Below are 13,816 nucleotides of genomic sequence, written 5' to 3'. Positions count from 1 at the left end.
AGGAGCAATCGAACTCGAGTTCGGACCAGACAAGCAAACCAAGTCTTAAGTCTTTTTTGACATAGCCAAATGTTTTGGTACATATTAAATTTTAACTAAGCTGATACTCTATTGACCCTGATGCTATTTCTGGGCATCCTTGAGGGTGCAAAAAAATTGCCATACAGCTGTTTTTATTTTTGAAAAATAGTAGTTGACCAAATCCTTAGTTAAATGTCCAGTACATGTGTACTTTTCATTGTAGACTATTAAATGAAACTCTGACAAAGTGTCCTGAAGATTAAGTTTTGTCCACTACAGGTTATTACTCATTACTCATTTAGTTTATTTATTATGCAGATGCTGTGACCGTAAAGAAAGGTCAGGACAATTTAATGATGTATCCAGAAGAATGTTGCGATAAACTCTGCAAACTGACCTGTGGAACTGGCATGCATGAAGGATCAAACTCGATCTTATCTGTTGTTATAAAGTTGATATGTTTGCACAAGGCAATTTTAATTAGGAAAGACAATAAAACAATGTGTTTGTGCCTACTATAACAGCTTTTTTCATTGATGTACCAACTGAGCTCTAAAAGAACATTACGTTGCACGTAAGAAGTTTATGGAACTTGATGAGAAAATACACTAGATTTGTAATTTGTTTGAAGAGAAGAATGAATCTTTGCAGTCAAAGTTCTTGCATACTCACTCAAACACAACATGCTTTACAAAATGCTGTGCAACAATCTGGTAGAGCCTGAATTCCCACAGCTTCTTTGCACGTTTTGTACCGTGTCATGTGCTTGTTACAGTCATGCTTGAGAAGCTCATGGGTCAGGTGGACCTCTCCCTAATGGAGCATTTGGAGCCATTTTGTTGAGCCGGCACAATACATCCAAGCATGTGGTACAAGATGGCCTTTCACTAAAAGACTCATTCAAAGTCTCAGTAGGCCATTGCAGACATAAATAAAGGCACATATTACTATGCCTGTCCTCAGGTTGTTAGATGCTAGGTGGGTACATGCCAGTTTGGGGTGTTTTATGGGATTTCCATGCAGCGTTTAAAGGTCACTGGTGAGAGATGGGGCTCATGGATAACAAGTTGTTAACAAAAGCAAATATCAGCCCTTACCCTCATTGTGACTTGATTTTAAAAGGATTTTAAAGTCAAGGAAAGGGGCACTAAAGAAGTGAGAATCTGAAAGACAGAAGGAAAGAGAGGCAATTGAGATAACAGGCCAAGGAAAAGGTTTTACTCAAGAGAATGAGACATGAGTGAGATATAAGATTGTGGAAATCACAGCTGACAAACATTTGGGCAAACCGCTGCCTCTTGGCACCGGCCGCAGTGGGACAAAGGTCTGGCAGCTCAACATTACATACAGTCCTGAACGCTCATTTGACCACTCCCATGAACTGGAGCAACAGTTTGCTTTTAGTGCAACTGTATTTTACAGTCGCATGAGCTCCTTTTAACCAACCAAATGCTTCCAAAAACATTGTAGCTTGTATAATTATTTATACTTTTCATCTGTGTTTTTGTTCCACTTAGCATTATAAACTTAACTGCCACAATTTGTAGTATGTAACATGCACACAGCATTTTCTTTAAAGCTTTCATTTGTATGAATCTTTCTATCACACATAAAGCTGATATATTTCATCACGATTAAGCATGATTAAGCAGCATAATAAATATATTGCTAGGATTTGTCGAATATAGCTATGTTACGTGCAAACTTTTCAAATTTATGATTATCCTCAAAATGCTCTTCTAAAATTATCTTTTGTTTTTCTAAGCTTAACTAAATTTCTGTGATTTGTGAGATATAACTAGGTAAAAATGCACTACGGCATTTTGACTACCCCTAAATAAGTCAATTTATTTTCCCGAAAGTGCTTTTCACAATAAATATTGCCCCAAAGCTATCTTTTTAATCGTTTTCATTCATAATTAAATTGTTCCACTAAGCACAACAAACATTATTGCTAGGATTTGTGCAAAACTATTCAAATTACAGATTTGTGTAGCACTTTATCAAAATAAAAATTGTTTATTTTTTATCATGTTCATCTTATCATCAAGTCATTCTATTTATCATAACAAACTAAATCGCAGGGTTATGCAGCATAAAAACTGGAAAAATGCACCTCAAAATTATTTATTTGTACTCACATTTTTCATCATGTTATCTATAACATAAGCATACCAAACATTATTGCAAAAATCTGTGCATATCTATGCAAAAATCACAATGAATGGCCTTAAAATTATATATATATAAGAAAAGAATTTCTGTTTTGTATTCTGTTTTATTCACTAGTATAGCACTGTACACAATAAATATTCCAAACAAAAATGCAATGTGGAAAAAACCCTTAGAAACTCCCCAAAACCATTTCTAAACACAGCGCCTAGGGGAAATATCTCACGTCGCTCACGTCGCACTCCCAGGAATGTCTCTGTGAGGACCTTGCAAAGCCACAGGGCGACGTTTTGACCATCTCAGTGTAAGTGTCAAGCGAGATATATCTATTATCTACGCAGCTGTGTAAAGCTCTCAGAAGAGGGTGCCATAGAGCAAGTCCATGCTACAGTATAGCGACTCTGCCAAGGCTGTGACCACAATATTAAGCACTACATTAAAGTAAAGGGTAACTGTGAATCAACATGGCAACCCTCTCAGCAGGGCTGCTCCACACGCTATATGCCATGCATTGGGCGTATCCGCACTAGACCTTCTTAAACACGTAGACTGTACACTACAAATATTCCAAGGTCATGGTGAAAAGGGGTGTGTTTGCGCATGTTTGTTCAAGTCTACAACTGGCACATGCTGCACGAACTAAAGAGGAAACAGGAAGGGAGACTATTGTACATGGCAAGACCAGTTTTAAAGGCTGAGACGTGACAGGCAGATAGCAACAGCTCCGAGACGCTTGGATTTAAACTTCCTCCTGTTTCACTTCTCATTCTGAGGCCCTTCCCTTGTAAAGCTAAACGTCTGCTTGTTTCTAGTCCCAACACGGAAGATGACAAATGCTGTGAATCCTAAACTTGACTGAAATACAACTGCTGTGAAAATGCATCAAATCAATGATAAGATCCATTTTATTCAGATGCATCTGGATAAACATGGTGTTATACACCAATATTAACATTAATATTAATGTTAAAAAAGCAAAGCAAAATGAGCAAGAAAAAAAGAGTGCTGTAATCTATTTGTGTTAATCTATACACTAAAATTAATTTAAATTCTATATATAAATTAATGTTTTCTCTGTGTGTGCCACAATCTATATTCATTTATCATTAAAGTAAAATGTAAAATTGAAATGTAAAATAAAAAATACACTATACACATACACATATTTTTGCAATCTAAAAATTAAATCTTTATAAAAACTTTGTATCTCTCTCTCTCTCTCTCTCTCTCTCTCTCTATATATATATATATATATACACACACACCCACCCACACACCCACACACACACACACACACAAACACACACAAACACCCTCAGGCATTTAAATTAAATAGATATATTAAAAAAATGTATTAATTATTACTATAATATGTATTTATTAATCTATACACTAATATATATTTTTTTCTCTTAATATAATCTAGATTTATAAAATAAGTTATGCATTAAAATCTAATTACTCTTTTTATCTTAAAGAATATGATGACTAAACATAAAAGCACAAATATGCGATCAGTAGCCTGTTAGTGTTTACAAACACAGGATTATGTCTAAAGGGGAAGTGTGGGGAGGGGAAAAACATGCAACTGCAAGAACCAGAGATGAATCGAGTGCTAACTCAATAAATCCCAGAGGCATCCGAGTCCGAATTCTCAAGGGACATCGCAGGGCTTTGAAGCACCACCAAGCTGTAGCTCCAACCTCAGTATTTACAACAAACATGCAGAGAAAAAGAAATGCCAAGCATGGCAAAATAAGCCTCTCTAGACTAAACATAACAGTGTATGCAGAACACGAGGAGGAAAACAGCTTGCAGACTGCTTCTAATCCTCTTCCTCTATTAAATGACTTAATAAGATCCACTGCATGAGGACACAATGTGGGCACGGCAGACTTGCAGCTGCCGCCCATATACAGAGAGACACAGAGACCATAAAAAAAAAAAAAAAAACAGCAACACTGACCTGCCCAGTTACTGTCGTCTGTCAGAGTAGACAGGTCCAGTCGGGGGACGTCGTCACACGGCTCTGCGGCACTAAGAACCTCCTGGATCTTCATGGCAGGCGTCTAGCAGAGAAAAGAATGAAGCATAAACACCAACTACACCAGAGTGGGGGCAGTGCGCTTCTTAAGTTGAGCAATACCCTTGCCTGCGCCAGCCCCCATCTACTTACAGGCTGGGAGGAGGCAGGGGGCGGCGCTGCGGGACAAACCCCTGCCTGCTGATTGGCTGCCTGCCCTGCTCAAACCCCGCCCACCTTCATTTCAGGGTAGGTGTGGCTAATTGTATGTTCTTTTCTCTCTCTCTTAACCCCTCCCTTTCTCTGTGTGTCCCAGAGAGAGAGAGGGAACATTCAGAGCACGCAAAGCACGCAGACAGATTGCAGGCAGAAATGCCTTCCCCGCTTCCCCACTTAAGCATTTCCGAAACTCTTCCCTGTCTTTTAATATTGAACAATCACGCAGGAGGGGCAGTATGGGTGCAGACACATGCAATCCAGATAAATGTGCAACAAACACACACTTCCGGCTCCGGGGGCGTTGGGCGAGGTCTATTTTTGGAGCAAAGGGGGCCTTTTCCTCACTACATGCCCTGCATTACTGGCTGCATGACTGAAAGTCCTGTTTACTGATATATTACGGCAGATGGGGCTTACTCATGCTATTGCAACTGGATTTGAAACACACGTGTGCCATTGCAGACACGCTATTTAGGGCGTTGTGATTTTCAGAACGTGCTCATCTTGGTCTATAATTGCAACACTGCTGATATTGTGTCAATCCGAACCTTGGGAACAGGACTTTGTGCTGTTTACAGTGGTGCACATGGCTGTGCAAAATGCCCTTGAAAACCTGCCAAGAGATGTGATTTTATTACTACAAGAACAGATAAGAAACAGCATAAACACACACTCATCAAAATTAAACATCTGTTAACTCGCAGTCCAACTGCTTAAAACAAGGTTGTGTTTACAACAGGAACGTAAACTTAATGTATATAGAACGTCTGCATGCTTTTGCTGAAACTATGACGTAAACGACATTAAATGATGGAAGTCAGTTCAACAGGCTTTTAGTAGATTTGCAGCTTTCACATGATGTTTGGCCCAGAAAAACATTGCCTAAAATCTCTCCAATCAAGGGCAATCAACAGTAAACAATTCACCAGATAATCTTCTTGTCATCACCTGTTCACGTCGTGATTAAAGAGGTGGCAACTAATGAGATTATATTGCTGATTACTGATGAGATTTGAGTTATTATGGATATAAACATTTCAATCTAGGAATCTCATCATATCCAGACATGCCAAAACAGCAGTAATCTGGTCTAGAAACTTAAACTGAGGGCCGTGAAAAGCCGAGAAGCAACGTTTTTGTTGAAAGTAAGTTGGAGGAGAAATAATACATTTAAAAGATGTGCATGAAAAAATCTAAACAAATCACATACTTAAAGGACACTACAATTCAATTAAAAACATTTTTTGCAATTCTTAACATTGTGGTTAACTGATAAAGCTCTGCATATTAGTAAAGGATTGTGCTTTTCAACACGTTCACGGAAAAGAAGACTCTAATCAGCTGCCACTATCAAATACGTGAGGAGCTCTTATACCTCAGTGCACTGCATACGTGTCACATCTGGGTACATCATGTTCTGAAGGAGTGAGATCTCACGCATGACTCGCAGTGACACACTGATTCAACATGTGTGTGACATCACAATGAACGCGGATCAAGCTGGGCTTAACAAAACCAATATTCCTAAGTCTGTATGTTTTTAGGAGAACATTACAAACGTCTTTGGATATTGAAGAGAAAGGAAACTGAATTGTGTGATCTCTAGCTTATTTCGACTGTATCATATCTGTCTATTTGGTGTCCTTTCCTGCAGGTGTCCTCTCATCTGAAATAAATCACTCCAGACTCAACTACGTATGTTGTTAATCTACATTTTTTACATTTTATTAAAAATAAACAAGGCTTTGATTACAAGAACTTGTCACAGTAAATCTGTCACTGAAATGTTAGAACAGAACACAACATATACAAAGCAGGAAAGAAAATAAGATGAGGGCGATAAATGTGATACAGGAAAATGAACTAAACTTACCTGAACAGAATGCAAGCTATTGCCCTTTTGATGGTTCCTCCTAAAAAAACAAGAGAATCCATTAGCGATATTATAAAAGAATCACAAAACTATTCATGCTAACAATGCACAGCAGTTTTTAAACACTGTTTCAAATGCTGACGTCCTTCAGAACACAATGTGCAGAGCTGTAGGTGCTACACACAACCAGAAACAGCACAAGAGTTGACCCTCACAGATCTACTGTACTCTTACATTCATTCTTCTGGTGTTTAGGAATAAAAGTATCTGTTCTGCTTCCTCCAGAATCGCAGATAATGAATTTAAAGGGCCTAAATACCTGTATTCAGCTGATGCCGTATTTCCCGTGCAATTTCTATCAGGTCCTTGGCATTCCATGGGCTAGATTTAAAAGAAAAACAACACGTGTATCTTCTTAATATGTTAATAGAAGGATAAAGAAATAAACGTTTTTCAGAACAGCAAGGTAAAAATAGTGTGTGAAGGTCCTATCTTATTACCTAGGTTGCAAGTTTACAGCAATCAGAGTGATATAATGTAACCAGCCAGTAGTCTATGCAATGGTCTATAGGCAATAAAGTGAATTTTAAGTAAATATAATGTTCGCTTAAATTCAACAATATAAAGCAGGGCCCAATGTTTTAATTCTAAAATCTAGGAGAAAAATGAGTTTTAATGACATGTAGATTTAAAAACAAAAAATGTACGCTTCAGAATTTCTAAGCATTTAAAATTTAACATGTTTGCTTTAATTTTAAGTTAACTCTAAGTTACATAAAAAAAATAATAATAATAATAATTTTTGTTTACATTACAAGCTATATATCTCATTATATTGGTCATCTGCCATTAAAAACCCATATTGGTCGACCACAAGTTGCCCAAGAGATGTTTTAGTAAAACCGAGACATTACCAAAACATCTGTAATGATGTCTAATGCACGTCACTGTGGTGTGCCAACAAACGCTTTGAACACTGTGGTCTGACCAGCTGAGGTGAATCCAGAATCCAAACACTCACCGAACAGCATAAACATGAGTCAGCGAGAGCTCCTCGTCAAGACACTCTTCCGATAAAAGCAAGCCCTGCAATTTACCTTGATTTTCCACAGAGATGCAGTATAAGCTGTCTCCCATAAACAAGGATTAAGATTAAGATTAAGATAATTAGCTGTTCCTGTCACTGCTTACTACCATGTATTCATTCATGGGGTGTTTGTTGTTCTTGATGATATTCTGTTGCCATTGACATCGAGAGTATAAAAGGAATAGTTCATCCAAAAAATAATAATTCAAGAAAATGATTCCAAACCTGTATGACTTTTGTGAGGCCCACAAGAAAGTATTTTGAAGAACTGTTTTTGTCCAAATAATGAAAGTCAGTGGGGGTCAAAACAACACTGGACCAATTGACTTTGTGGCATTGTTCGGTCCCAAAAACAAATAAATAAATAGCATTGTAATTGTAATAACATTGTAAATTAACATGAACTTTCACAAATGCTGTAAAAGGTTGATGCTTGTAAATTCATGATACTGTACCGAACACATTGAATAATAATACAAATGTATCTTATAAAGTGTTACCCAAAACATACTTTTTTTTAGAATCATAGCCAATACATTTCTAAATCGTTTTATCGTTAGTTAATGCATTGTGAACTAGAATTCATTAATATTGGTTAATTCCATAAACAAATACATTTTTATAAATGATGCATGTTTAAAAGTACATTAACAAACATGATAACATGGCAAATTAACCTGAACCTACATTAACAAATGAAAAGATCATGATACTGTACTGAATGCATTGACTAATGATAACAATTTACCTTATTATACACAGTGTTACCTAATGAATATTTATATATTATATAAATTTATATATATATATATATTTATAATATTTATTTTTAGGGTCAGAAGTTAATAAGTGTATGAATTAGGTACTGTGACCTAGAATTGATCAGAAACGCTTTTATTTTACGGTGTCCTTGTAACACGTTACATATTGAATTTTTTTGGTCCACCATACAAAAATTGTATGCATATTGCTTCATTTCTGTAGCATAAACATTTCCGGACAAGTTGAAGCTGGCTTTGTTGAAATCTCTTCGTAATCTAATACCACTTAGTATGAGCAATAGTAATAGTGATGCTTGCAGGAAGAAAAAGAGAAGGCCATAAGATAAGTCTAAAAAGCAGACTTACGGTGGGGGCGTGCTGGTTCTCTGAGTGCTCAGTTAGTGTGGGACTGTGTTTGGGCGTCCTGTTTCTCTGAGCCTCGTGTGGCAACAGCAGCAGACGCCTGTCACCCTCCTCTGTGACCCTCACACCCAGAGACAGGACGTTCTCTTTATCACCCTTGACCCTGAGAAAGACACAGGTTGCTTTCAGTCACCACAGAATGAACACGTGACGTTCTGTGCTTGCCCTTTACTCAAGAGATCAACTCTTAAGAGCGGAGTAGAACTGAAGCTGTCGAGGTGATACCTCATCTGTTTATTTGCATCTGTCTCTGGAGTCGGATCAGTGTGTGTCACACAGCACAACTGCTGAGCCACTAATCTAATGTTTTCCGTGTCTCTGTGGATAGTTTGCTCAGAGTTCCTGTCAACAGGATTAGTTAGATCGCTCACAGATCCAGCCAGCAAGCCATGACCCAAGCTGAAATGGATCATTACTAATCCACGTTTTATCAAATCACTGTAATAATATAGGATTAACTAAATAGTTTTGCTAGGTTACAATTAGTGATATGTCAATATACAATAGTTTAGCCAGACTGGCTGGTCTGCAGACATTCGCCAATTTTAAGATTTTCGGCAATTATCTGATATCCATAACCCCCAGTGCAAGCTGCAGAAAGTTGGACATCTTTGTTGGTTGAGAACGCACCAAAATGTGCAAAAATTTTTTTTTAGTATTAAAATATTTTAAATAAACAAACAGGGTAAATGTAACTTATTAATTATATTATCAATGTTCAAAACAGCTGCGCTGCTAAATATTTTTTGTACAAACTATGTTATATTTAAGGATTCTCTGATAAATAGAAGAAGAAAAGAACAGCATTTAAATCTTCCTTAACATCATAGATGTCTTTACTGTAACTTTTGATCAATTTAATTCATCCTTGCTTAAAAAAAGCATTTAAAAAGTTTTGAATACGAGTGTAAATATAGTTATTCTAGTCAATTCAGTGTGTTTCTCTGCCGTTCATGTTTATTCAGATCATCACACTCAATGACATCAAAAGAATTGCTAATTATTGCATGAGTCGCTGTGGAGATCAGCATCAAAGATGTCAACTGCAGTGAAAGTGTCAACGTAAGTGGATGAAACTGTTTCTGATGATTGGAAAAACATCTTGAGCAACCGGGAAACGTGAAACATTGAGTAGAAGTTCACTGGACATTCTGTAATGCTGCAGTTGCACCAGAGTAAAGATCGCCAGAGAATAGCTGTGTTTCAGGAGAAACCTGCTCCTTACCTGAAGTTCCCCTCTTGTTCTCGTAGATGTCTCCTCCTCTCTCGGGCCGTCGTCACAGGAGATGAAGAGTGGGCAGTCGACCCAGAGCCCTCTGAACTCTGACCTGCGTGCATGTGCGAGTTGAAGAGGTGTTGCTCGACCGCTGAGCGAATGGTCTTCTCAAGAAAACTGGAGAGAGAGAGAGAAAGACATGTCAATGGTCAAACGATGATTGCTTTAATTGCATGAACAATGGAACTCTTCTGGCTATACAGAAGATTGGAAGAAGACTAATAATTTATTAAAATAATTTAATTGCCCTATATATGGCTCTGTATAATTTCTTACTGCGTTAATTCAGGTCTGCAGTGTCCGGGAAAGATCTGTGAACTTAAGAATGAGAAAAACATAAAGAAGAGAGATTATACTGAATTGTTAAGGTTAAGATCAGTTGCATCCAATTGTATCCAATGAGAAAAGCATAACCAGAGTTTTTAGTATAATTTTATATATATATGGTCACACTTAAGTTTAGGGACCAATTCTCACTATTAACTAACTATTAACTACAAATTTTGCCTCAATAAATTCCTAATTTGCTGCTAATAGTAAGGTAAGTTTTAAGTTTAGGGACAGTATGGGGTGGATTAAGGGATCTAAAATATGGTCAAACAGAATAAGGCATTATGTGGTTTGCAAGCACTAATAAATAGCAAATACGCTAGTAATATGCATGTTAATAAGCAATTAATATTGAGAATTGGCCCTTTACCTTTACCATATATTTTCATCTATTATGGTTCAATCTTCTAGTCAACTCAATGTGTTTTAATTTGTTGTGAAAGGAAAATTACATCAAAAGACTTGGTAACTGTTCTAGGATTGCATTAGTATCACAAATAACACAGCAAATGACATGCCCTGGGTCCAAATTTAGCATAAATATAACACAGAAAATGTCTGAATCCTGTTCCTTCTAGTCTACAATTTTGGACCCCTAAAGTGAGTATTGCATTTGAGTCTGTGTATACTCCAATATCTATATATATATATATATATATATTTTTTTTTTTTATGTAAAATATTATGTTGTGCTCTGTAATCATGATAACTGAAGCCAAAAAAATCTTTGTTTAAGTGACCTTTACAACCATCAAAATCAGAGAAAAAAATACAATTTACCATAAAAATAAAAATAAAAAAGTTAAATACTCATAGATTGGAAAGATAGTTCCAGAAAATGACTTCACAGTATAAATAGCGCAATAGTCTTTCAGATCCGGAAATAGGATGAGGGTCCAGACACAACAGTTGTGTTCTTAACAGCAGTGCTTTCAGGGTCACAGCCAGTTAACCACTCACCGTTGACTACTCACTATTTAAACACCATGAGCAAACAATTTTCTTGGTATTGAGAGGTATCAAAAGAAATATTCAGTAGATGTAAGCATAGATGGTATCAAAGGCTATCAAGAAAAGGCCAGTGAGAACAGTTATGCGTTGAGACGTAGGACTAAAGATGATTTGATCAGGTTTGTCGGTCTTACGTAAAGCAGCGGTCATACGGTGCACTCCAAGGGTGAGAATGACAAGACCTGAATGCTGGACTGAGTACAAGCTGGCACTAAAAACCACTAGTCTGTTAACCTAGTCCTTCCAAACAGTCATCTTCCAAATCTAGTTCACACTCACAGCAGTCGGCGAAACAGGGAATCAAACTAGCTATAATTAAAAAAGACATGAATCAAAATGAAAGATATACTTGCCACTTGCTATACATGTATGTACTATGGAAGCCCATTTCCGCCACTGAATAAAAAATAAAATAAGGTAATTGCGACCTTTTTATCTCACAATTCAGATTTTCTTCTCAGAATTGTGTTCATATCTTGCAATTCTGATTTATAACATGCAATTGCGAGTTATAAAGTCAGGATTGTGAGTTATAAAGTCAGAATTGTGAGTTGTAAAGTCAGAATTGAGTTGTAAAGTCAGAATTGCGAGATATTAGGTCAGAATGGCGAGTTATAAAGTCAGAATTGTGTGTTATAAAGTCAGAATTGCGAGTTATGAAGTCAGAATTGTTAGTTGTAAAGTCAGAATTGAGTTGTAAAGTCAGAATTGAGTTGTAAAGTCAGAATTGCGAGATATTAAGTCAGAATAGCGAGTTATAAAGTCAGAATTGTGTTATAAAATCTGAATTGCGAGTTATAAAGTCAGAATTGTGAGTTATAAAGTCAGAATTGTGAGATATAAAGTCAGGATTGTGAGATTTAAAGTCAGGATTGCGAGTTATAAAGTCAGGATTGCGAGTTATAAAGTCAGAATTGCGAGTTGTAAAGTTATAATTACGAAATATAAAGTCAGAATTGCGAGTTGTAAAGTCAGAATTGTGAGTTATAAAGTCGGAATTCCGAGATATAAAGTCAGGATTGTGAGTTATAAAGTCAGAATTGCAAGATATAAAGTCAGGATTGTGAGTTATAAAGTCAGAATTGCGAGATATAAAGTCAGAATTGTGAGTTATAAAGTCAGAATTGCGAATTGTAAAGTCAGAATTGCAAGATATAAAGTCAGAATCGCAAGATATAAAGTCAGAATCTCGAATTGTAAAGTCAGAATTCCGAGATATAAAGTCAGAATTGTGAGTTGTAAAGTCAGAATTGCGAGTTATAAAGTCAGAATCGCAAGATATAAAGTCAGAATCTCAAAATGTAAAGTCAGAATCGCGAGTTATAAAGTCAGAATGGTGAATTGTAAAGTCAGAATCGCGAGATATAAAAAGTCAGAATCGCGAATTGTAAAGTCAGAATCGCAAGATATAAAGTCAGAATGTCAAATTGTAAAGTCAGAATCGTGAGTTATAAAAGTTATAAAGTCAGAATCGCGAGTTGTAAAGTCAGAATTGCAAGTTATAAAGTCAGAATTGCAAGTTGTAAAGTCAGAATTGCGAGATATATAGTCAGAATTGCGAGATGTAAAGTCAGAATTGAGAGTTATAAACTTAGAATTGCAAGTTATAAAATATACATATATATATATATATATATATATATATATATATATATATATATATATATATATATATATATATATATATATATAAATTCCTTAAATTTATATAGCATTTTTCTGGGTACTAGGTACTTTTCCGGAAGCTGATGCAATTGAAAACAAGCTCAGTAGAGGTTTGTTTTGACCTGTTCACCACCAGATCCATCACGCTCAGACTGAATTCAACCAGAAACAATTAGCACGTGTCCCTGATGTGACGCTAATAGGATTTCAGTTGTTTGAGGGATCATTTGTGCGTACTATTCTGATGGTTTGTGCAAATAACATTTGTGACATTTGCTGTGCTAAATGAATTCACCTTCTGACGCTGAATGTACAAGAACACAATGTTGTTGTGAAAAATCTGAGAGCGTAAACTGAGACCTTGTTTGCACAATAAAATGTCTAGATATTTTTCATTGTGAAAATATATTCTAAAAAGGTAATTTGCACCTCCACAACAACATGTTATTCAGCAAACGAGGTAAAAAAGCAGAAAGAGTGAGAAAAACTGTGAGTGGTCCTACCTAATATAGAAAGGAGATATTGGTCTTTCGTCTTCTTGCAAACTGGAAAAGAGAAAAACGAAAACAGAGGTCAGGCTCACCGAACAGCTCAATCTAAACATATGTGGTATGTGCCAGAGTAAACAAAACTCAGTTTTTTAGAGCACATGGTCCGAGGGTCTCAGGGTGCCTATTGTTGGGTGAACAATACACACATAGTGCAGCTGTTCAGAGCTTTTGTTTGACTTGTCTCCAGTAATTACTACAGCTGGAAAGAACCGTATCCACTCCACATGCTGGAGCTCGGCCAACAAAACACGTTGAGGTCAGGAGTGGATGTTCCACAGATTCAGATTAATATCATTACTTAGAACAAAACAGTCCACATCTACCAGAGGGACTGCATCAATGTCAGTAAACAACAGCCAATATAGTAATCACAGGTGGACTTTATCACAGTTTATTGGCTTTTT

At 36.5% G+C, this 13,816-nt stretch overlaps 1 protein-coding gene across 9 annotated transcripts in view; it reads right to left on the bottom strand.

Annotated features, from left to right (window-relative positions):
* LOC113044013 (protein FAM13A-like) overlaps window positions 1-13,816 on the bottom strand; it is a 41,507-nt gene that overhangs the window by 6,882 nt on the left and 20,809 nt on the right. For 6 of the 9 annotated variants that reach the window (XR_003275839.1, XM_026203596.1, XM_026203588.1 and 3 more), the window contains 8 exons: window positions 13,365-13,406; window positions 10,132-10,173; window positions 9,805-9,972; window positions 8,523-8,682; window positions 6,628-6,689; window positions 6,309-6,348; window positions 4,160-4,262; window positions 1,119-1,184 (listed from right to left, as the gene is read on the bottom strand). Coding sequence is in view for 8 of the 9 variants with exons in the window: in XM_026203596.1 (XP_026059381.1) it covers window positions 1,119-1,184; window positions 4,160-4,262; window positions 6,309-6,348; window positions 6,628-6,689; window positions 8,523-8,682; window positions 9,805-9,972; window positions 10,132-10,173; window positions 13,365-13,406 (683 nt within the window). In the remaining variant the exon portion in view is untranslated. The remainder of the gene's footprint in view (window positions 1-1,118; window positions 1,185-4,159; window positions 4,263-6,308; window positions 6,349-6,627; window positions 6,690-8,522; window positions 8,683-9,804; window positions 9,973-10,131; window positions 10,174-13,364; window positions 13,407-13,816) is intronic. The other 3 variants (XM_026203595.1, XM_026203592.1, XM_026203594.1) reach the window with 1 other exon arrangement.

This window comes from Carassius auratus, chromosome 26, assembly GCF_003368295.1.
Source record: "Carassius auratus strain Wakin chromosome 26, ASM336829v1, whole genome shotgun sequence".
In the NCBI taxonomy this organism is placed as follows: Eukaryota; Metazoa; Chordata; class Actinopteri; order Cypriniformes; family Cyprinidae; genus Carassius; species Carassius auratus.
This window is presented reverse-complemented; position numbering and strand designations above follow the sequence as displayed.